The sequence below is a fragment of the Diabrotica undecimpunctata genome, chromosome 6 (genome assembly GCF_040954645.1).
Source record: "Diabrotica undecimpunctata isolate CICGRU chromosome 6, icDiaUnde3, whole genome shotgun sequence".
Classification (NCBI taxonomy): domain Eukaryota; kingdom Metazoa; phylum Arthropoda; class Insecta; order Coleoptera; family Chrysomelidae; genus Diabrotica; species Diabrotica undecimpunctata.
This window is the reverse complement of record NC_092808.1, coordinates 144914828-144938826: the sequence shown is the minus strand read 5'-3', so window position 1 is coordinate 144938826 and position 23999 is coordinate 144914828. Positions and strand designations below refer to the sequence as shown.

Genomic DNA, 23999 nt, shown 5'->3' with positions numbered 1-23999 from the left:
TTTTTTAGATTTGTTTGCAGAAAATTTATTTAAGATAAACAGTGTGAATTTAGCTTACATTTTTTAAAACATACGTGTTGTTTGAATGTATTTTATTTCCAAATTATTGTCGATTATATTCGATATAATCGCATTTCAACCGACGACAGCTGTGCAATCGAATGATTTAAATGACAACCTTAAGCGAACGAATGGTTTCTTGTCAAAGTTTAGTACGTATGTAGGGCGGGGAGGTTTCGTTATCGTACGTCCTTATTTTCCCGAAAAACAGTGTTTAGAAAAAAGAACTAATTGTAACTTTCTAATTTTGACATTCGTGTGTTTCATAAACATTCGAGACTGTTTAGTTTCTTTGGTGAAAAAGTGTTTATGAAAGTGGTATGTATGTACATGTACACGATAAATGTAAACAATACCCTCTTCATTTCTTTTCAACTTACATACAAGGTACAGTAAATTAAAGAAAATGTTGACACCACATTGTGTTTTTCATTTATTTAGCGTTTCTCAGGAACTGTTTGAGAAATTTTAAGCTTTAATAAAAAAATAAACCTGTGTTGATGAACCTTAATATAAAAGAATAGGGTAATAAAAGCAAACATGGGTGGTTATTAAGTTAAAATATTATAATGAGTGTGAATTAATTGAGTTATCCTGTTACTACTAGGAGATAATTATAGAAATTAATTAAATCTTACATGATACATTATTGGAAAAGGCATCAAATGGCTTTAAAGTAGAATTATATTGTTAATTTAAAGGCACATCTTGATTAAATGAGTTTTAAATTCTGATACTACAGATTTATAGACTAATTTCTTAAAAATCTTATTGGTAATTATCACGTTAAGTAAATGTAAAATCTAAAAAGAAGTGAAAATTGTAACACATTTACAGAACTAGCAACAAAGAAACATAAAACTGTTGTTTATAACAAAACTCTCCAAATACCTATTGTTCAGATTATAATTTAAAATAGTGAATACATACTAAGAAATACAGTACTTAAAACTATTAAGAAATATTGTTGTGACTGAAATCACTCAATTGGATTTTATGGCGCTTATAATTAAATTTTATGTTGTTAGAGTATTAAATAGCTATTTCATATTTCAAAGTAAATATTTTGCCAAGTCTTCAAGCATGGATATTTGTGTTGGTAGAAAAGTAGGATTAGTTTCCTTGATGCATGTTTTTTATTGTATGAGCTGTGGACAGATGATTTTATTTGTTTATTGACATGATAAACAGATAAATAAATGAATATATAGTGAATACTATCATGCAAATATATTGGATCATCACTTTAGTTGTCATTCTTATGCAGTAATATCAATTAAATTAATATTTTTCATGTTTATTTGGATATACTGACATTAAAACACTCATGGCACATCCACTTGTCATACTGTTACAAATACTAAAACAGTTATCACAAGTGATATCCATCCACAGGTGAGCACAAACAGATTCTTCATTTTTTGTCACAAATAACAGATATTCAGTGGAGAGTTCTTCATTTTTGTGACAAGAAGAGTTAAGTACTTTAGACAGTTTCACTTTTGGTTAATGGTCAGCTCCCACACAGGCCACTTTTCATAAATTTTTATTGAAAGTCACAAAATACAGCAGGTATTTCATGTGTCATACATGACAAGTGGCAAAAGACAATTAAGAGTTGTATAAACAAGTATGGATTTCTGCAGCCGGTTTTTTCTAAAGGTACGTTTTGATCGGTGTTCATCAACACTGGTTTGGAATTGTTTTCTCTCTGCTCCTGACAGTCCTTTATAGCTGCGGTAGATATTATCAAAAGCAGATGCGGCAGTTGACGTAATAGTTAATGGAAACCAAGATTCAACAAGGAAACATACACAAGAGCTTCGAAATTGTGACATGGAATATAAGACGCATTTATGACTCGGAAAATTAGGAAATATCGAGCAATAGAGATCCAAATGAAACATCGATATACTGAGAATCAACGACACGAGATCAACTTTGGAAAATGCAAAAAATGGAATATAAAGAATGGAAGAATATAAAATTCGGGAAGTCAACCGAAGTAGACCTAGCAGTGGAATACATTTACCATTATATTGAGAACAACGCTGATGAATGTCAATTTATTGTAAAACGGCTGCAGCAACAGATTGAAGGAGACTTTATTCTGGATCGAAGGACAATAAAAAATTGATTGCAAGAGGAATACAGTGACGAAAATATATAATTTGACGTACCCGGATTAGAGACGAAAATTTGTTTTCGTAATACTGGTCAAAAAATCCTCGCGCACAGCTCAATTATTCTAGAAGATAATACAATCTACACCGTATGATACGAGATTGTACCCTCATTCAGGTAATTTGATGGATAACGTCGATGAATCCATCCCGACTTCTCTTAAGCGGCTACTGAAATGAAAGAAAGTTTTTTTACAGTCATGGAAAATAAAATGCACATATATCCCGCATGCAATTATATCCGCAGCTCGTCCTCGATCTTTCATTTCTTCACTGAAAAATAGGCGTGGGTGCGTTGTTATACAAAAAATTGGGTCGAAATCTTACGAAGAAATCTATTTTAGAAGCTGCTTCCATCATCCGTCCACAGCGTCGCGTAAGTCATCCGCCTTTACGCAGTTCGTTTACGACAATGAGGAATTTAATACCAATACACTTGATAGACACGATACTTTCCATTGTATGGGGGGATTCAGTGCATAACTCCATACACGACGCTGTAGAATCAGACGGAGCAATGAATCGGAAATCTCAAGAGGATAACTTCCGCTGCCACTGCTGAAGTGGGACATGTAGAGATAGTGCAAGCACCACGGCGCAGTAGACGAAATTTGGTTAACAATAGAACCTTTTTGCCTTTACGTGAATTTTGAGTCCGCCTTTGCGCAGCTCTATGGTCAAGAGTGTTTGCACTATCTTTAGATATTCTCTACTACGGAAATAAAACTGAGCGTTTTTTGACTAAAAGATGGCATTCGAACGAGTACCTAGACCAAAAACTGTTAAAAATTAAAATAAAACTTTAGATTTAAGAGAGAGTTTCGTTGAAAATCCACATATTATATCCTCACGTAGAGCTGCACAAATACATGATGTAGGTCATTCTTCAGTCTTGCGTGTATTCCATAAGAATTCATTTAAACTCTACAAACTCCAGTTTTTGCAAGAATTAAATGAAGATGACTACGACCGTAGATTACAATTTAGTGAGGTAATGATAAATAAAATTGTAACTGACGAGAACTTCGTTAACAAGATATGTTTTACCGACGAAGCAATACTGATACTGTGTGGAAACGTAAACCGCCAAAATTTAAGGTATTTTAGTGGGGTAAATCCACACTGGATACGTGAAAAATATACTCAAAAAGTTTGGAACCAACTTTGGAGCCTATTTTAGTGAGGTATGGTTTCAGCAAGACTCGAGCTCCAGCTCAGTTTGGAGTAAATGTTCGGCGTTATTTAGATCAGACATTTCCTGGACGATGGATTGGTAGATTAGGTATTATTGAATGGCCTCCTCGTTCACCCGATTTGAATCGTAAAGATTATTTTTATTTGGGATATTTGAAAAGTAGAATTTATAAAACTAAACCAGCAAGTGTTACAGAGCTAAGGTAAAGAATTATCGATGAATCCATATTAATTACTAGAGAAACATGGAGAAATGTAATAGACGCATTCTACCATCGTTTTTTAGGATACTGTCAAATTAATAACGGATGACATTTTAATTAGTTAGACATTAATTTAATATTTTAAATGAATGTATTTTATTAGTCTGTCGTGTGGAAAATTTACTTAGCTTTTGAAATATTTAAAGATTTCCCAGTTTGTAAACTTTAAAAATTATAATCAAGATTTCAAAAATGAAGGGAGATAGGTATAGCAAACCCCAATAAAGATTGAAAGAAAGTAAATAGGTGTTTCATTTGAAATAAGTACGTTAGTACCGCTTGAATTTGCTAATAGAACAATCTAATATTTTGACCACCCTGTCAATAATTTTGTTATAATAAGCATCTGTTTAAATATGACAAATAGTTTGTCTTGAATTCTTAGATTTGTCGACATATAATTTTTTTCCAAAAATCTTACATTTTTAGAAAAATCGAAATAAAATCAAAACTTAAACTTATAAAAGTATAGTTTATTTTTTACGGACCTATATATACCGCTCTTTTTTAGAGCACCCTGTATAATTCACGTTATTTTTAAATTGTAGCGTTAATGGCCCTGTATAAATAGTTCTGTGAAGAAAAAACGAAAAAAGGTTTGGATATTAAGTTGTTTTCCCTATAGAGACTGAGTCGTTAAGATGGGATAACCTGTATATATTATAATCAGTTCGAACAAGTCACAAATTTCGTAAGAATGTTTATATTTCAAATATAATGTCTTAAATTTATTACATGCGCAACGTGATAATATTACTTGTACTTAAATTGTGTTTTCCAACTAATTTGGGTCATGTATCCATAAAAATTTTTCTACAACTACTGAGGCTCCATTGCCAATAAAAGTTTGAGGACCGTTGTTTTAGAGAAAATACCTCACGCATAGTGACCTTCAAACTAAGGCGGCGCGGCGTAAAGAAACTCATTGCATTAGATTTGTTTATATTTGATTGAAATTAGTTTGTGTAAAATAGTATAGAAAGATGCATTATTCATAAGAGATGGACAAATTGAACCTTGTTACAAATTATTGTACATTAAGTTATCAATTTGTAATTCTGCAAAATAACAAATAACTATTTTATAAATTATTCACATAATACTTATTCGAACATTATAAAGGACTTATTTACATTTATATAATCGCATAACATACATAAAATAAAATATCTAATGCAATAAAATTTTCCAGTTCCAATAGTTGCAGTATGCAACTAGGCAACTAAAAAACAATACAGCTTCGGCTCCAAATTTAATTTTTGCTGAAATGTATAATACAGGGTGAGTCATGAGGAACTTTACATACTTCTACCATATGTAGAGTCCCTCAGGGAGCATATCATGTGGCCACTAAAAAATGTCAACTCCTCTTCTTTATTAATTAACAGGGTGATTTGTGTAATTGACCATTTATTTCATTTTACTGTAGTGTTTATACGGCTCATTTGATTTTTTTAATTTTTGCATGATACAGTACACTACTATCAAGCATTCGACTGGTATTAGCTAAACTAAAAAATTCCAGGACTGGCTTTGGAAAAATTAATTTAGGGATTCGTATTAAATATTACACCCTGTATATATTTTTTTTTAAAATGCAATAAGTGATTTTCAAACTACATAAATAGCCAATGAAAACGACATATGCGACAATGTTGTCGCACTTTTATTAAATTTTTAGTGAACGATCAAATCTTACCAAAAATAGAACAACCATAATGAAGTATCAAATTATAAGGTAATTAATTTAAACAAATGTTATAAATTTCAAACATTTTAATTGAATTTAATTGTAGAAAGTTCAAATAGACCTGCCTTGTTAAAGGACCATCAAAAAAGTGAGGACCCACTAATTGGTTATTTATGACACCAATCCACACGTTAACCGAAAACCTTAACTGAGAACGACGTTCTCGAATAGCATGGGGATTTTCTTCTGCCCACACATGTGAATTTCGTGAATTATTTATCCCGTCTCTGGTAAATTGGGCTTCATCTGTAAATAGTGTCCTGTATAGCGTTGGTCGATTATTGTTAATCCATCTACAAAATTCCAACCTATCGATCTCATCTCCAGCATGTAGTCGCTGAACCATTTGAATGTGATATGGGTATAGATTATTTTTTTGTAAGACTCTACTTACTTTTGATTGAGTAACATTGAGTTCTCGACTTACTTGTCTAGTGCTTATTGTAGGGTTCATAGTAACAGCGTCCATAATGTCATCTTCCTGCGCTTCATCTACATGTCGCTCTGTTGTTCCACTAGGAAAAGTGCCATTTTCTCGCAAATAATTAAAAACTGACCCAAATGTTGGATGACTGGGAGTTCGACGATTAGGAAATCTCCTGCGATATTCTCTACTAGCAGCCCTACCATTCCCATTACAGAATCCATAAACAAATATTATGTCTGCATATTCTGTGGTCGAAAACTGATGTGGCATTTTGAACGAAAGTAACAAAAGCTCTACCAATACTAACACAATGTACTTAACGTAGATATGACAGAAGAAATATGTATTCTTGTACACATAAATAACAATTGATAATGACAATAATGACAATGGGTATAAAATATCAAGAAACGTCAAACGGTCAACGCCAACCTTCATTTTAAACTTTTTTAGATTTATTTTTATTTAGTACAGTTGATGCAATGTATTATTATTTGACATAAAATTTTAATCATTTACAATCAACAAAAACTAACACATACAAGAGGTTTGACTTTTTAATCAATTTAATTTATTATTTATCGAAAATAATGCCCCAATACGATCTATGAGTAAAAATTTAAAATTGAAAAACAATTGATTCTATCGTAGAGATAATACAAAGTGATAGTAAAGATGTTAATTTTCTACGTATTAGATTATGTTGTAGGAACTCATTTTAATTAAAATGTTTGAAATTTATAACATTTGTTTAAATTAATACCTTATAATTTGATTCTTCATTATGGTTGTTCTATTTTTGGTAAGATTTGATCATTCACTAAAAATTTAATAAAAGTGCGACAACATTGTCGCATATGTCGTTTTCATTGGCTATTTATGTAGTTTGAAAATCACTTATTGAATTTTAAAAAAAATATATACAGGGTGTAATATTTAATACGAATCCCTAAATTAATTTTTCCAAAGCCAGTCCTGGAATTTTTTAGTTTAGCTAATACCAGTCGAATGCTTGATAGTAGTGTACTGTATCATGCAAAAATTAAAAAAATCAAATGAGCCGTATAAACACTACAGTAAAATGAAATAAATGGTCAATTACACAAATCACCCTGTTAATTAATAAAGAAGAGGAGTTGACATTTTTTAGTGGCCACATGATATGCTCCCTGAGGGACTCTACATATGGTAGAAGTATGTAAAGTTCCTCATGACTCACCCTGTATAAAAAGGAATCGCAAAATGTGTTGGTAAGCGCATAATTCAACAAGGGATGGGTGGACCAATCTTAACAATTCTTTTTTTTTTTTAAATGTTCCTTGATGTCTAAGGATGGTTTTTACGGCTAGAAAAATTCGAAAAATTTCCGGTAAAATCCTAAAACAGCCCTTTTCTTTTTTCCATATAAAAATTTTCTAACTAAATGTAGAGTCAATTTGATCTTTATTGCTATTCAATAAAGTTTATATTAAATTACAAGCATTCATTGTTGTATAAACAATATAGGTGTGTTTCTAACTTCGAAGAGTCAATTTGCGCTTTATTATCGCTGCACAAAGTTCAAATTCAATAAAATGTATGTGTGTGTGCGTTCGTGTGTGTGCGTGTTCGAGTTGGAGGATCTAATGCATTCACACAAAAGTGATAATATCGCGAACCCGACCAAATTGAAAAGTCAAAAAATGTAAGAGCTATAGATTTGATAGGCCTCGCAATATTCTTTCATTCTTTGTATCAAATACGGATCAGAAGAGAAAATCCAAATATACAAATAAGCGAAGAAATTTACAATGAAGCATTGATTTCATTTGAGGACATGTGCTTGATGATGTCAAACGAACTATTATTTCAATTAGGCCTGGCCGCGCCCAATCGTCCATTGCATAATGCTTTTAACCAAGAGTTGCACCGAGAAAAACTGTAGGATCTCAACACTAAGTGTGCGTTCATAACGAGGCGCCGACCCTCGATCGGACCATACGATAGTATTATATTATCATCGCCACGTAAAATAAATGCATTATTTTAAATGCGAGTGTTCACTGTCAGTGCTATGCTCTAGGCGAGGATACCATGCCATGGTCTCCGTAATGAACGCACCCTTAGAAACAAAATTCAAACAAATCTTCCACTATTGAATGAACAACAGAAGTATTTATTTCATACACTTATGGATTGATGATATACTTAAAACAGGAGGGATTTACTTCTTAGATACACCTGGTGGTACAGGAAAAACTTTTTTGATTTCATTGATATTAGCAACAATTCGCTCACAAAATAAAATTGCACTTGCACTTGCTTCGTCGGGAATCGCAGCAACTTTGCTTGAAGGTGGTCGAACAGCCCATTCAGCACTAAAATTGCCATTAAACATGCAAAGCAACGAAACTCCAACCTGCAACATTTCGAAGAACTCTGCGATGGCAAGGGTTTTGATTGTAAATTGTAAATTGATATTTAAATTGATAAATTGATTGTTTGGGATGAATGCACGATGGCACATAAAAAATCTTTGGAGGCTTTAGATAGAACCTTACAAGATCTACGGAGCAATCATAACCCATTTGGTGGTTCAACTATTTTATTAGCAGGAGATTTTCGTCAAACATTGCCAGTGATTCCACGATCAAAGCCAGCTGATAAACTCAATGCATTTTTAAAGTCCTCCAATTTGTGGAAACATGTCAAGGTATTACACTTAAGCAACTCATTGACATTGCTAATGGCAAATTTCCTATAAATACCTTGACTGGTTGCATTAATTTTCCTCAAAGTTTTTGTCAGTTAACTCGATCAAAAGATGAACTTATTCAAAAGGTGTTTCCAGATGTTGCTCAAAATTTCAGAAACCATAATTGGTTTAGCGAACGGGCTATATTGGCTGCAAAAAACATAAATATAAAAGAATTAAATTACAAAATTCAAGAACAAATTACAGTCGAATTGAGGATATATAAATCAGTTGATTCGTCTACTAACCAAGATGATGTCGTCAACTATCCGCCTGAATTTTTAAACTCGCTGGATTTACCAGGATTGCCACCTCACAATCTTCAATTAAAGGTTGGATCGGTAGTTATAATGTTGAGAAATATCAACCAACCGAGTCTTTGCAACAGCACACGGTTAGCGATAAAAAAATTATTGAACAACGTGATAGAAGCAACTAAACTGAAAGGAAAGTATAAAGGAGAAGACGTTTTGATACCACGCATCCCAATGATTCCGACTGATGTACCATTTGAATTTAAACGACTACAGTTTCCAGCGCGGCTTGCTTTTGCTATGACCATAAAAAAATCCCAGGGGCAATCATTAGGTGTTTATGGTATTAATCTAGAAAACCCATGTTTCTCACATCGTCAATTGTATGTTTCCTGTTCCCGTGTTGGAAAACCATCAGATTTGTTTGTATATACCAGATAATCAAACAAAAAACATTGTATATCATAAAGCACTACAATAAAAACAGATTTTTGTTAATAATTATGATTCACTTGATTTACAATAAAGCGATTATTGAAAATACTTATATACGTTTTATTTCATTATTCTTTATTACATCGGTTATTAACCCTATGTTAATAATAATAATAATAAATAATTAATTGTCTCTATGTTTTGTCATTAAAGCACCCACTTTATAAATATTTGTCACCTTTAGGTTCCCACTATCCCTTTAGATTATTTTTCAATCAGGTTTAAACCTTAAGTTCCCCTCTTAGTTTGAAGCCCTCTGGTAGACATCCCAGTCGGGGTTTTTAGTGGGTCCAAAAGGGTGGCCAAAGTTCGTGGAAGCGAAGATACTTAGGTCACCCGAGCTGACCCTCACACACCGCCCTATCATCATGGTGACGGTTCTGTTCAGGAGAATTAAAGAAATAAACTGCCACATTCCAAATCTATTTGACAGAACGAAGTCTGTCGGGTCCGCTAGTAATTAAATAAAAATGAAAAATTATAAATAATTGATCTGCATTCTTAATAAAATCTACAACATAAAGGGTGTTTTTTTAGAGGTATAGAAATGTAAGTTGGTAACACTTTTTTAACTGTCTGGCATTTTGACAGCTGTCAAGTGATTTATGTTTGATTTAACAAAATAGGTTTCCGAGGTTACAATATTACCTATTATTCAGAGCCGTAATAGTAAACATCATTACTTAACAAAAAATAATTTCATAATTAACTGATATGCAATAATGTAGAAGTGCATATTTTCGCCCAAACTTACGAGACATGACCAATTTCAAATCGCTTTTCCTAGCGAAAACAATAAGTTTATTTTGTTCTCCTGTGTTTTAATTTAATTCCAGAAATGGCACCATATCGTTTTGTAAACTGATTCTAGAGTAATCTCATCCGCTGTTCCGGTATTTTATCCATCATACATCAGTTTCGCTCGGATTGTGAAACGAGAAGATTGTTGTTGTAAACGGGGTTGAAAATCTCATTTTGTTACTTTAATTTACCGGTTTAATTTTATTTTGAATTTCGAGCGCTTTCAAGGTGAGCTATTCTGTAAAATTAATTAATTAAAAACTTATTAGGTTAGTGAAAAAATATTGTTGAGTTTAAAAACATGTCTAGTGTTTTAATCATGCATTTACTGTAATTCTAAATTACATTCTACTGTTAATTATGGGACATCATAGACAGAGCTATCGAATTGTCACTTTTTCTTCTTTGTCTTAAGGTGGTCATCTTGTATCGAAGGTTGGCGATCATTTTTTTAAGCCCTTCTTTCTGTTCGAATTGCCGAATATAGGCCTCTCATAATTCTCGCCATTCATCTCTGTTGTTTGTAAGACGTTTTCACATTGGTCCTGCAGTTCTTTTAATATCGTTGCTCCAGCGCATTTGCGGTCTTTCTCTTGGTCTTTTGGCTTCATATGGCTCCCAATTCCCGATTTCTTTATTAAATCGGCCATCCCAAAGTTCGTTATGTCCAGCCCGTTTCCATTTCAGTTTAGCTGCCTGTGCGACAGCATATTTTACTTTTGTTCTATTACGAATGTCTTCATTGGTTTTATGGTTTTTGAGTGAGATACCCAGCATCTGTCGTTCCATAGCTCTGTGAGTTTTTCTGATCTTCTTCATGTTTATTTTAGTGAATGCCCAGCTTTGAGCTCTATATGTAAGTACAGGTAGGATACAGGAATTAAACACTTTGGTTCGCAGTCTTTGAGGTTTATTTCTATTTTTAAGTACAGTGGGTGATCAAATTATTATGATCACTTCAAAAAACTTTGTATTTTGCTGTTTAATAAAGAATAAAACTGCATATAAGCATCTAATGATGTGAATATAATATAAAAGTAGATCATAAACACGTTCTTTTACAAAATTTGAAAATATTTTTTTCTTTGACCTTAAATAACAATTTTTTTAATATTTTGTGTGACCTCCTTTAGCTTCGATGACAGCTTTGATCCTCGTTGACATGCTTTGAATGTTTTTGAGGCAGTCTTTTTTTATTTTATCGTTTATCGTTTCTGTGTCAGGTGGCAATGAGTCCCTCAATTAACTACTGCTTATTTGTGACAGTTTCCTGGGCAATCCCCCTCTTCATAAGCTCCCATAGATTTTCGATCGGATTGAGGTCTGGGGAATTACCTGGCTACTTCAGTACTAAGATGTTACTGTTTTTGCCTTATGGCACGGTGCTGAATCGTGCATAAAGGTAAAATCCTCCGATTCGCCAAACCAATCTTAATTTGTGGCATGAGCTTTCTTTCCAGAACTTCAATATACTGATGTTGATTTATCATTCCATTCACAATGTACAGCCTTCCTGTGCCCTTACTGCTAATCACAAATCATACCATGATCTTGAGAGGATGCTTTACTCGCTCCACTATGCAATCCTTTTGATATTTTTCACCCACTCGCCTTTGGACGAAGGCCGACTTATCCATGAGTATCTCCACTGTAGACTCATCGAAGAAACAAACCTGTGAATGGTTGGTATTCTTTGGCCCATTCCAGTCTCTTTTTCATCATTGCGATGGTCAAAATGTTTTGAAAATGTCTTTAAAATTACAACTGATAGTTTTTTTTACCCACAATTACCACTAATACATTAATAAAACATAATACAAAGATAAAACGATACTTATCTGTCAAAAACAATACAAAAACATACAAATTCAGTTGTAAACTCCAAGCGCAAATTCACAGCAATGTGTATGTTGTCACGTAATTTGACACAAGTGACAGTTATAGAGCTGTAAACGTCAACAAAGTTAGGTTATTAGTGATAAAATATGTTGGGATACCTTAATCGTAAAGCAGCATATTATTTTATTATAAAATTTTTGAATAAATTTGAAAAACTTAAACTTTTGTGACTGATCATAATAATTTGATCACCCACTGTACGTATGAGAGTCTTCCGAATGCTGCCCATCCCATTTTTACACGTTTGCTTATTTCGGTAGTCTGATTTTCTTTGCTTACCTCGATATTTTGACCCAGATATGTATATTCATTGTGTTCTATCTTTATCTTTATTTATTATTTGGCATTAAATTAACCATCATAATAAATATTTCAAGTTTTTAACAAATATTATTACTTACTACTATTATTACTTGATACTTGATAGTATGATTAATTATTGCCGATAAGCACCCATGAATACTCCAAAACTTCTTAAGCCAGAAGTTTTGAATGCCGCCTGGTCCAGGAGATTTCCAGTTATGAAGTTCTTTGATAATATTTGAAGCTTCTTCACTAGTGAAGGAATCGTAAAGGGCAGTAACGTAGTGTTGGCAGTTGTGCCGTATCTTCGATCCATCCAACATTGGTATTAAGAGCGTAGGCGCAAAATTTCGGGCAAATGCTTTTTAAATGCATTCATTTTTTTTCGAATCCTGAGAAAACTAATAAGTATTTTTGAAAAATTTAAACGCAAAATGAAAGAATACATTATTGCTGAGGACCGAAAGTCGCTGAAAACTTCTATAATGTTTATTTTAGAAAGTTATAGGGGTCAAAAAGAAGAGAAAATTAAGTGTGATTTTTAATTTCAAATATCTCAAAAAAAAACTTTTTGTTTATTCTAAGGGACTTTTGGCCCTCGGTAATATTTCATTTTGCGTTTCAATTTTTAAAAAATATTTAACAGTTTTCTCAGGATTCGAAAAAAATGAATGCATTTAAAAAGCATTGGCCCGAAATTTTGCGCCTACGCTCTTACGAGCAGCTGCTGTGGAAAGTTGATTTCCCCAAAACTCCCCCCTAATAATAGTTATTATTATTATATTATTATTAGCATAATATTCTTTGATTATTCCTTTGAATCATTTTGTTAATCTTTTCTAGTTCTTTATACATATATACTGAAAGAATTTACTTTGTTTCAGGGGTAGGAGAGGATGTGAATATTGGTTAAGCAAAGATCAGGATGCGTTCAATGCCAGTTAGACAGGAAAAGCCAATAAAAGCAGTGAAAAAAGTTTCAGCGCCAAAAAGAAAACCTATAAGCGACCCAGCTACTCCCGTACCCAATACCATTGATGAAACTATAAATTTCGTGATTCTCGGACAACTTTCTTCACCACAACGTATTTCTCACGAAAAAGGAAGTGTTGTGTCTGAAAGAGAAAGTAGCGTCCCAGAGAAAGAAAGTGTTGTGCGGGCGAAAAAGAACACTACTAGAAGTCATAGAATCTTAAGGAAATTCGAAGGCAAAAATTTAAGAATTAAACCTTCGAAAGAAATTATTGTTAAATCAAATTCCAAAGCTCAAACAAAAGCTGCCAAAAAACTAAGTGCCCAAAATAGCTGTAAAAAGAAATTTAATAATAAAGTAGCAGAAATTATTACGCAACCCATAAAAGAAATAACATTAAAGAAACCAAAACTTGAGAGTGTATCAAAAGATAGCAAGAAAAAACTTAGAGAAGTAGACAAACCAAAGATTACAAAGAAAACTATAGTTAAGGCTAGGACAATTATAAAACCAATCATCAGGAAATCGAAAAAAGTAACGGTAAAAGTTACTCTAAAAGCATCAAAAGAACCTCCCGTAAAAGCATCAAAAGGCATCTCTCTAAAATATACAAAGGATATTTGTATAAAAACACCAAAAGATACTTCTGTAACGTCTGTAGTAGCGACCAAGGATACCTATGTAAAAACAGCAGAGGGTCCTCAAAAAACCACAAAGGATATTACAATTAAAACAACAGAGGTCGCTGCGAAGCCAACAGAGACGACTCTAAAGAAAACAGAGAAATATGTAAAGACAAATAACAAACCTCCAGATGTTATAACAATTCCCGATGAGGATGAGATCAAAAAACAACAAACTATAAAGCAGTTGTTAAAACAAGTCAATGAAGAAATAAAATCTAAAAAAACCAAAACTGCTAAAATTAAAAAGCGCAAGAAAATTTCTGTAAACCCAGCAGAGAATTTGGTCAAATCAAAAGATAAGGCAGAAGAACTTTTTGATCAAATAGTTAAACTTGAATCAGTGTACTCCCCTTTGGAGATTAAAATAAAAGAAGAAAAACCAGAACCAAAAGTAGAAATATCTTCAGAAGATATTCCTGTTGTACCAAAAACCGAACTTTGTTTAGATAACGAAAAATCTGAGGATACCAGTAAAAGTGAAGCCGAGGTTAAACCTGAAGTTCAGCCCAAGGTTGAAATTGAAAGTCAAAGTAGAAGTGAGTCAGACTCGTCATCCAAAGAAAAACAGGCATTACTTAAAAAGAAAAAATACATAAAACTAAAATCAAAACCAAAGTTAACAGTTATCAAAAAGAGAGTTCTGCAAAAAGGTAAAAATAACTTAGATGAGCAAGCTTGCAAGACAAAGCTATTTAAATTTTGGAACGGACCAAAGAGACATAGAGTAGCTTCTTTAAATGCTTTAGCTAAGGTTCACTGTCTGTATGAAAATGAAACAAGAGCAACTATCTTGGACGTGATCGAAGAATCCAACAAAACCGCTTATATGCCCAAAAATTTTGGCACCAAGACCAAATTAACTAAAACTGACACTTCTATTAAAAATGTTGACTTCGATGAAGAACAAGAACAAGAAAGTTCTCCGCCACCGACTAGAATTTTACGATCAGTTCCAGGTTTAAGAGCAGTCGGCAAACACTGGGATATGCATGATACAACAAGCTCAGACGAAGATGATCGTATTTGCAGAGTACCAGTTAAGACCGATGAGAAACCAGCTCCGCCAAAACCAAAAATAAAAAAGGAAGTAGTTGAAAGGAAACGAAAATCGAGCGAAATCGTCATGGATCTAAAGGATATGGTTGTTCGTAAGCGAATGGCTAGTTTGAATGCTACTGCTATACTCGCAGCCAGCTACTCCCAAGAGAGGCGACAACATAAATCCAAATATAGCGACGATAGCTCTTCTTGCACCAGCAATTCTTCTGATGAATATTTCGCTGCTTTGGATAAGGATATTAAGGTAGAACAGGATGATAAAAAGGAGGAATTGATCGATATAAGTACTACTCCTAATAAAAAAGTCGCAGTTATTTTAAACCAGGATACGGATGTGACTATAACTGGTGTATATGTGAACAGTACCACTAGATCGACTCATCACGAAGGATATTGCAGTATAGCTGGGATGCAGTATAGGATTTCTGCTACTAGTCATACACAAACTGCTTCGACAGCTGTATCTACTGAGGCTATTCTTCAATCTTCTTCTACTAGCGGTCCTGAAAATGTAAGTCATTATTTAATGTCATTTTCTATATTTATAGGCCAAGGCCGATATTCTTTATAAGCAAAAAAAATAATATAAGGATGAAACCCATCGTAAAAGGAAAACATTATAAAAACTTTTAAAGGAAAAATAATTTACGGGCGTTCTGAGATCGGGGAGTGAAAAGGGTGAGTTTTTAAGGGTAAAAACGGTTTATTACAATTTCCGTCCAATGGAAAAAAATTAAATAGCAAACTTGTAGGTACCAAAAAGGTCTACAACTTTTGTATTTACACTTTTTCCACATAACCTCATCATTTATGCGAAAAATTCAGATAACCCAGTTTTTGTTTTTTTTTTACTTTTTCTCTTACAAAAAAGTTTTTTGTTCTCAAAATTTTGTGAAAACTTTCCTTTTTATGTCCCAAACACGTTGTATTTTTTTTATTTAAAATATTATTTTTTTCCTTTTATTATGATGTAATATCGGAAAAGCATTCTAACTTTCAATCGAACATTCTCACGTCAATATATATCTGGTTTTAAAAAAAAAGTCGCTGTTCTTTTTATTCGCCGAAAAGTCTACTTTCTGGTGCTGTAAAAAATTTACTCGTACCTTAATATGAGGAATTTTATCAGAAATGCAAAGAAAACAAAAAAACTCGAATTCGAAATTTTTTTTAACATTTTTGTTTAACATATTTATTAAAATATTCAGTTTAATTACTCAAAAAACGTAAGATTCCATGATACATTGATAGACGAAAAAATTGCAAATTCATGAAATATAAAAATTAAAAAAAAACATGTGAAAATAATAATATTTTTCTAATAAAGGGGATTTTATTTAAAAACTGTGCCTGCTGCAATTTTTTTCAGTTTAAAAGTTGATTTAATAAATTCTAATTACATTTATGTCATAGAAAATCTCATAATATATAAAGTAATAAGGCAATTAATAAAATTCTTAGTGTATTCACATGCTTAGCGGCCCCTTTTTTCTTTCAGTTGTTTCCTTATAAAATAATGGGGTTTTACTGTGACTAAATCAGGCACATTTCCCAAACGAGCTGAAATGTTTTAATCGAAATCATTTAATGTGTTTTGTTTTTGAATATATTATCTCTTGTATCGTTATTTTGAACAGATCGAATTTTTTATTTTGAAATATCGCCTAACACCCACCACAGAGAAAGCAATGAGATTCAAAGTTAAATCTAAGAGGGTCTTTATTTATTTCTGTTCCTTCCTTTGATTTTCCCTGTCACAGCGTTAAATTTTTTTATTTATTGTCGCTTATTTTCTTGCTACACCCCACTAAACGATTCAAAGCTGTTTTTTTATTTCATACACTAGCTTATCATCTGTCTTATTGCAGATTATACAAACCAATTCATCCATATTGATAATATGAAAAGACAAAATCAAATTAATAAATCTATGGAAAAAGTATGGATCAAGTTACCTACGATATGAAATGGAATTTACCAATTGTCGGTAAATTATTTCTTTTAGAAATTTTTAACGATATTTGGTTATACATATAACGCTGTCATCGAGGAGTGAAAGAATGTTGTAGTTGTACCAATCCCCAAACCACAGAAAAATCCCAAACTTGCAGAATCTTATCGGTCCATTTCCTTATTATCCTGTGTAATGAAAACTTTTAAACGGATTATTAAGCACCGGTTAGAATTTCATTTGACTAGCACTGCCTTTTTTCCGTTGGAACAATTTGGTTTTAAAGGGGGGTTTAGTACTATTGACGCAATTTTTTTATTTAACAACAGACATTCAGTTATGTTTTTCAAATAAATATTACTTAGGTGATACATTTCTCGATATAAAAGGTGCCTACGATGCAATTAATATCATTATTTTGATAGAAAAATTGCTTCAGGCAGATGTTCTTGCGAGAGTTTATGTAATATAAATAAGTTTATGTTATAAATCCTTTTATTAGAGAATTTAAAGTAAGAATTCATAAATTTAAAAAAAGTTAATACGAATTAAAATTCACTTGGGTAAAGGCTGTTATAGGACTTCATGGCAATGAGGTTGCAGATTCCTTAGCCAACATCGCTACAACTGGACAGCATATCAATAACAGTTCAGGAGCTCAAGAATATTGAATGATATCTAAAAGTAACTTTAAGGGAATTGGGAGTTGCATTGGAAAAAGTATTGCTCTAATAAGCTCACACGATACACACTGTTACATCCAAGTATTCTTAAAGTGTTGTGGCACCAAGATTATGATTTTACAAGAAATGATATTGTAACTATTTGTAGACTGAAATTCGGACATGCAAGCTTCCCTCAACACTTTTATAAAATCCGTGTAGTCAACACCGAATTTTGTGAAACCTGCAATCTGGTTTGCGACTTAGATCACATTTTTTATGGATGTAGTACATTTGAAATGCAAAGACAGGAACTTATTCAATCAATCAGCTTATAACGTTCTACGTCGTCTTCTGATTTCCAGTTTTTATTTATCTCGATAGTTTCAAAGGTTTTCTTTGACTCCCCTCTCCCTTAAGTCTATATCGATTCCCTATCCCCAACTTAATCTCGTTCTACCTTGCTTTCTTCTTCCATGCGGTGTCCAGTTCAATACTTTATTTGGTATTCTGTGTTCATCCATTCTTTGGACGTGTCCATACCATCTTAGTTGATTTATTCTTATGTTCGCTGTTATATTGTGCTTAACACCCATAATTTCTCGTATTCTTTCGTTTCTAACTCTGTCTAATTTTGATTTTTCAGCCGCTCTTCTTTCTCCAGAAGTCCATTTCTGTTGCTTTTAATGCTTTTAAGTTTTTTGCTTTCAGTCGCCATACCTCACTTCCATACGTAACAATGCTTTTTATAATGCTGTTATAGATTTTGTGTTTGTTTTCTTTGGAGATTGTTTTGTCCCACAATACACTGTTTAATTCCCTAATGGCTTGTCTTCCCTGGTTATTTCTATGTTTAATTTCTTCGTCTAATTTGCCATCGTTGGTTATTTGTATGCCTAAATATTTGTATTTTTGACAGTGATTTATTTCTCGCTGTATTTCTTCCAAGATTACATTTTGTTGAATTCCCCCAATACACATGTATTCAGTTTTTTTGATATTTACTTCTATCCCCTATAGTTCGCATTTATTTTAGATTTGGCATCGCCAAATATTTTACCTTTTTATCTATTCTTTTCGTGGCCCACCCTTTCTGTCTTTAAGTCACTTTGAATGACCTCTAGGTGCAAAAAATAATCCTAGTTCCTCTCCCATCGTAGTTTATCTTTTAATTTACAGAATAGTTAGTGCAGTTAGTCTAGTTAGAATAGGTTAAGTTAGGTGAACGTCATTACACATTTGCTGCTGGCTGGATGGCCACTTAAGCCCGATTGCCAAAAAACGCTAAATCCCGCAAATGCGATGAATTTAGCCTTATTAGCTTAATGAGACACTTACTAAAAATGTTCTTATGTGTGACTTATGTGTAACAAATGTTCTTATATGTGACCATATAGAATCGTATCTGTAGAAAGTGTGATACAGAGAAGTTTCTTTAACGATATATGTTTCCTCCATTTTGTATTCCGGTTCGTTGCTGGTTTCTTCACGTGATATAGTGCTGTTGCAAAATGAAATAAAATGAAATGTCTCAAACGTCAATTTAAAAATAAATTCAGCATATACCAACCAGATTAGGACTTTTCAGACACTGTATAATACGATTAGATTATACGCATTATGAACCATTGTTTTAATTGAAATTTTTATTAATTTATTCGCTTACAAAAAGTGTTAACATACATACAATCTATTAACCACAATGACGAGCACAAAAATTAAAATTCAGCAGTTGCTTTCAAGAAGCATTCTAAATATGTAGTCAGTCAATGTTAAAAGCTTATGTGTATGATAATGTCTAGTTTTATAAACCTTGATATATAAAATATTGAAACTATTCTGTCGTATATAAATTGATTTTGTCAAACTATCAGCCGTATCATCGATCATTTGACTCGGATAGTGACCTTACTAAGATATTACTTAGTGTTTTGTTAGATAGGTAAATAAAACGGACTGAAAAATACGAAATGAATTATTATGAATAAGGAAGAACGTTTTTTGAGGTCAAACAGAAGTGCAAAGGGCAAGTTTTTATAAAGGAGCGGTATAGCGGTACAAATCAAAGAAAAAAATGTTAACACAAGTGTAGAACGTTTATAATTAATTATAATAATTTCAAGAATATAAGAAATAAGACATAAGAAACATGAATTGTCAGGAAATAACAGTTAAACGTATATACCGCATATAAAAAATAATTAATTCGCAGCATCGTTGGTGATGGTGGTAGTAACTACGTGTTTTACCAATAAAAACATTCACAGAGATATATATGACAGTCACATACAGTACATTCAACCAACTTACACCTCTAAACGATTAACGGAATTCGCAGAAAACTTTCGTTGTAGTAAAAGGCACGGTAAACTGCAATGGTGTTCTCCATAAAATGTAAAACTTTGATAAATTTTAGGCATTAACCAGATGTTTACACTACGACAGATCCTCGATAAAGCGCAAGAATTAAAAAAAAAGGCGACATTAAAAAGCGTGTCAGCTTTTTAATGTCGCCTTAGAAAAAGTTGTATGAGACGCTAATTTAGATAGCAGGGGAACAATATTTAATAGATCAGTCCAAATTCTAGCATATGCAGGCGACGTGGACATTATAACAAGAACCAGGGCAAGAACTGCGGAAATCCTAACCGAGCTAGTAGCAGCAGCAGAACGAATGGGGTTACATATAAATCAAAATAAAACCAAATTCATGGCCACTAACACAAACAGAAGAGCTGGAAATGTTGACGCAGATTTAATCATCAATGACCAAAACTTCGAAGCAGTCAAAGAGTTCATATATCTAGGGACATCGGTTATCCCCAATAGTAACACATCTGAGGAAATAAAAAGGCGAATAATAATTGCAAACAGGTGTTATCATGGTCTATCAAAGCACTTAGCTAACAAACGTCTGTCTCAAAAAACTCGTATAAGGCTGTATAGAACACTGATAGTCCCCGTTCTCACACATGGATCAGAGGCATGGACGCTAACTAAAACAGATGAATCCGCTCTATCGATTTTTTAAAGAAAGGTGCTACGCAAGATATTCGGAGCGGTCTGTGAGAACGGAATATGGAGGCGTAGATATAACTTTGAACTGCAGAATATCTACAAGCATACGTTTGATGATAAAAAAGATTCGAAAAGCTCAGCCGGTAGGAATAAGAAGACTGGTAGACCAAAGCTGAGGTGGATATACGGGGTAACACATGATGCTGAGAAGATCGATGCAAGAATGGCTAAGCCATTCAGACAGAGCAGAATGGCAGGTCGAGGTCCTTTAAGGGATATAGCACCATGATAATGATGATAATATTTATCTTTTCTTCTTTCTTTGAATCGGCTCGTGTTAATAATTCTTCTTCACTAAAAAGGAAACATTGGATCTGTTTAGAATCAAAGGAACATAGTAGATCTTCTTTATGTTCATCATCTGGAACAGTAAAATAGATTTTATAAAATTAGCGCAGCAGATTACTTGGTAAAAATCGTATGAAAATGATGCCCTGATATTTCTGCTTTTTATAAAGTGAATTGTAAATTTTTTTTACATTCGGTTACTCATTTTTACAGCACGTACACAACAAACAGCAATTTAAACTAGGATATAAACTGTGACTTGCTTCAAGATGAAGCTAAAAAGAACAATGCTGCACCAAAATCAAAACAGGCTGGAGATTTCAAATCCGAAATCATTTAGAGATGCATTAAAGGAAACCAGTATGTTGAACACACAAGACAACCCAGAAGAAATGTGGAAAGGTTTCAAAAATGCCATAGAACTACATCTCTGTAGAAAGAACTAGAACCGAAGAAAAGATCATCAAGAAAAAACACTGGATGACAGACAGAACGCTGCAACTTCTCGAAGAGCGAAGAAGAATCAAATCTCTCATATATCAAAACGACAGCAACAAAATTGAATTAGCAAGGTTAAATAGAGAAATTAAAAGAGCATGTAGGGATGATAAAAATAAACATATAAATGAGAATGCGAAGAACTAGAGAGACATGCAAACCGGTATGAATCCCATGAGTTATATAACAAAGTTCGATATCTATTCAGGGAATTTAATGTTGGAGTAAATGTTATGCATATGATCTGCAAAAAGATTTGGGAAACCGGAGAGTGGCCCAACGACTGGACAACATCCACTTCATCCCTATATTCAAAAAAGGAACTCCGCTGGATTGCAGCAACTACAGAACGGTGACCCTAATATCCCATGCAAGCAAGGTTCTACTTCATGTAATACATGAAAGACTAAAAGCTTTTCTATTGCCTCAGATATCAGAAGAACAAGCGGGATTTGTCCCAGGAAAAGGCACAAGAAAACACATCCTTAATGTCAGACAACTAATCGAAAAAACTCGTGAATTCAATACTCCTATGCTTACGTGCTTTGTGGATTACACAAAGGCCTTCGATAAAGTCAAATGGCAGCAGCTATGGTCCATACTAGCGGAAATGGGAACACCCCACTATCTAATTCAACTAATTAGAAGTCTATATGAAAATAATAAGCGCACAGTAAAAATAAACAACACCCATTCCTATCACTTCAGAACAGAGGCAGGTGTCAGGCAGGGATGCATAATCTCGCCAACTCTGTTTAATATCTATATTACACAGAGATATATAGAACACATTATGCGAAAGGTACTAGACGAATGGAAGGGTGGAATATCAGTAGGAGGTCAAAAAATCAGTAACTTGAGATATGCTGATGACACTTTAATAATCGCGTCAAATCAAGAGATGTATGGAGGAGAAAAGCAAAACATATAGACTAAAGCTAAATAGGAGTAAGACAAAAATCATGATAGTAGACAGAGCTCGAAATAATCTTCAACACATTAACGAAATTGGGGGCTTTGAAGTAGTAAATAGTTTCATATACCTGGGGTCCCTAATAACAAATGACGGAGGGTGTGACAGAGAGATACGTAGAAAGTTGACTATTGCTAGAACAGCTATGACGAAACTGGTAACAATTTGGAAAAATTCTAGCATAACAATACACACAAAACTAAGGCTGGTAAGGGCACTCATTTTTCCCATAGCCACATATGCATCCGAAACGTGGACCTTAAAGAAAGCGGATAAAAATAAACTAGACGCTTTTGAAATGTGGGTATACCGCCGCATGTTAAGAATATCCTGGATTGATCATTGTACTAACGTATCGATATTAGAACAACTTAAAGTAAAGGATAGGTTGCTTAAACACATACAACAGAGATATTTGCAGTATTTTGGACACATTGCTAGAAGAATAGGTACGATGGAAAAACTGATAGTCGAGGATAGAGTTGAAGGAAAGACACCTAGGGGAAGATCTCCAAGCCGTTGGGTAGATCAAACAAAAATATTGATTAACCAAGGGTTACATGTAGCCGAACAACTAGCCCAGGACAGGGAAGGATGGAGGGAAATCGTGAAAAAACTGTAAAGGCCTGATGGTGTCACCACATCCCAAAAGGGATTAGGACTAAGGAGGAGGATAAACTGTAGATACAAACGAATGTTTGTGTGCATCTCCAATGTGCGAAACAACTCCCAACCTAACCTAACCAAATCAAACGACCGCTACCAAAACGACAGCTGTCATGGCGGTCGAATGTATACGGTCGCTTGCTGTTTTTTGCAAATATCTTAAATATTTTAAATAATTTGGGAGACATAAAAAGTAAAACTTATTTATTGCTCTAATATAGTAAGTATTTTCATCTTGGCTACAGAGGCATTTTTTTAAATTTTCATGTGGCAGTCAACCTGTTGACAAGATATTCATTACTTTTACAATCTTGTCTTTAAAATACATAGTAGAGCAACAAAACTGTGTAATGATCACACATTTTAAGCGAGCATTTAAACAAAGTTAACACTTTAGCGGTGTGGGGTAACATAAATAAAAATATTCATTTAACTTCAGTATTATAATGATAATTACATTGCAAAAAAGACGTGTAAATACATGCTCGTACTGCCAATTTTGTGGTTAACCAAATTCCGCCAAACGTTTTATTGGGGGCTGCGCACGATCACGAAATCACTGGAGCCGTACAAAAACTATAAAGATCAAATGTAATAAATTACATCTTAAATAGACGTGGAAGAATTAGACGGTTTGTTACGATAATAAGATACAAATAGCTGTAAAGGCCAACGAACTTGAAACGTTTTCAAGGTTAAAAAATTACGCAAATTAGTAATTTACCACAAGAAGACAACAAAGAACATAAGATCAGCCATCGAATTATATAATAGGTTCAAAGACTTATAAATAGTAAAGCAG

At 33.3% G+C, this 23999-nt stretch overlaps 1 protein-coding gene across 2 annotated transcripts in view; it reads left to right on the top strand.

Moving 5' to 3' along the window:
- The first annotated feature begins 202 nt into the window (after positions 1–202).
- The window catches only part of Hers (Histone gene-specific Epigenetic Repressor in late S phase), a 239432-nt gene continuing 215635 nt past the window's right edge, over positions 203–23999 (top strand). The window contains exons 1-2 of one of the 2 annotated variants that reach the window (XM_072535621.1): positions 203–378; positions 13248–15592. In XM_072535621.1, coding sequence (XP_072391722.1) covers positions 13289–15592 — 2304 coding nt within the window. In that variant the 5' untranslated portion in view covers positions 203–378; positions 13248–13288. Of the gene's footprint in view, positions 448–13247; positions 15593–23999 lie in introns of both variants that reach the window. The other variant, XM_072535622.1, reaches the window with a different exon arrangement.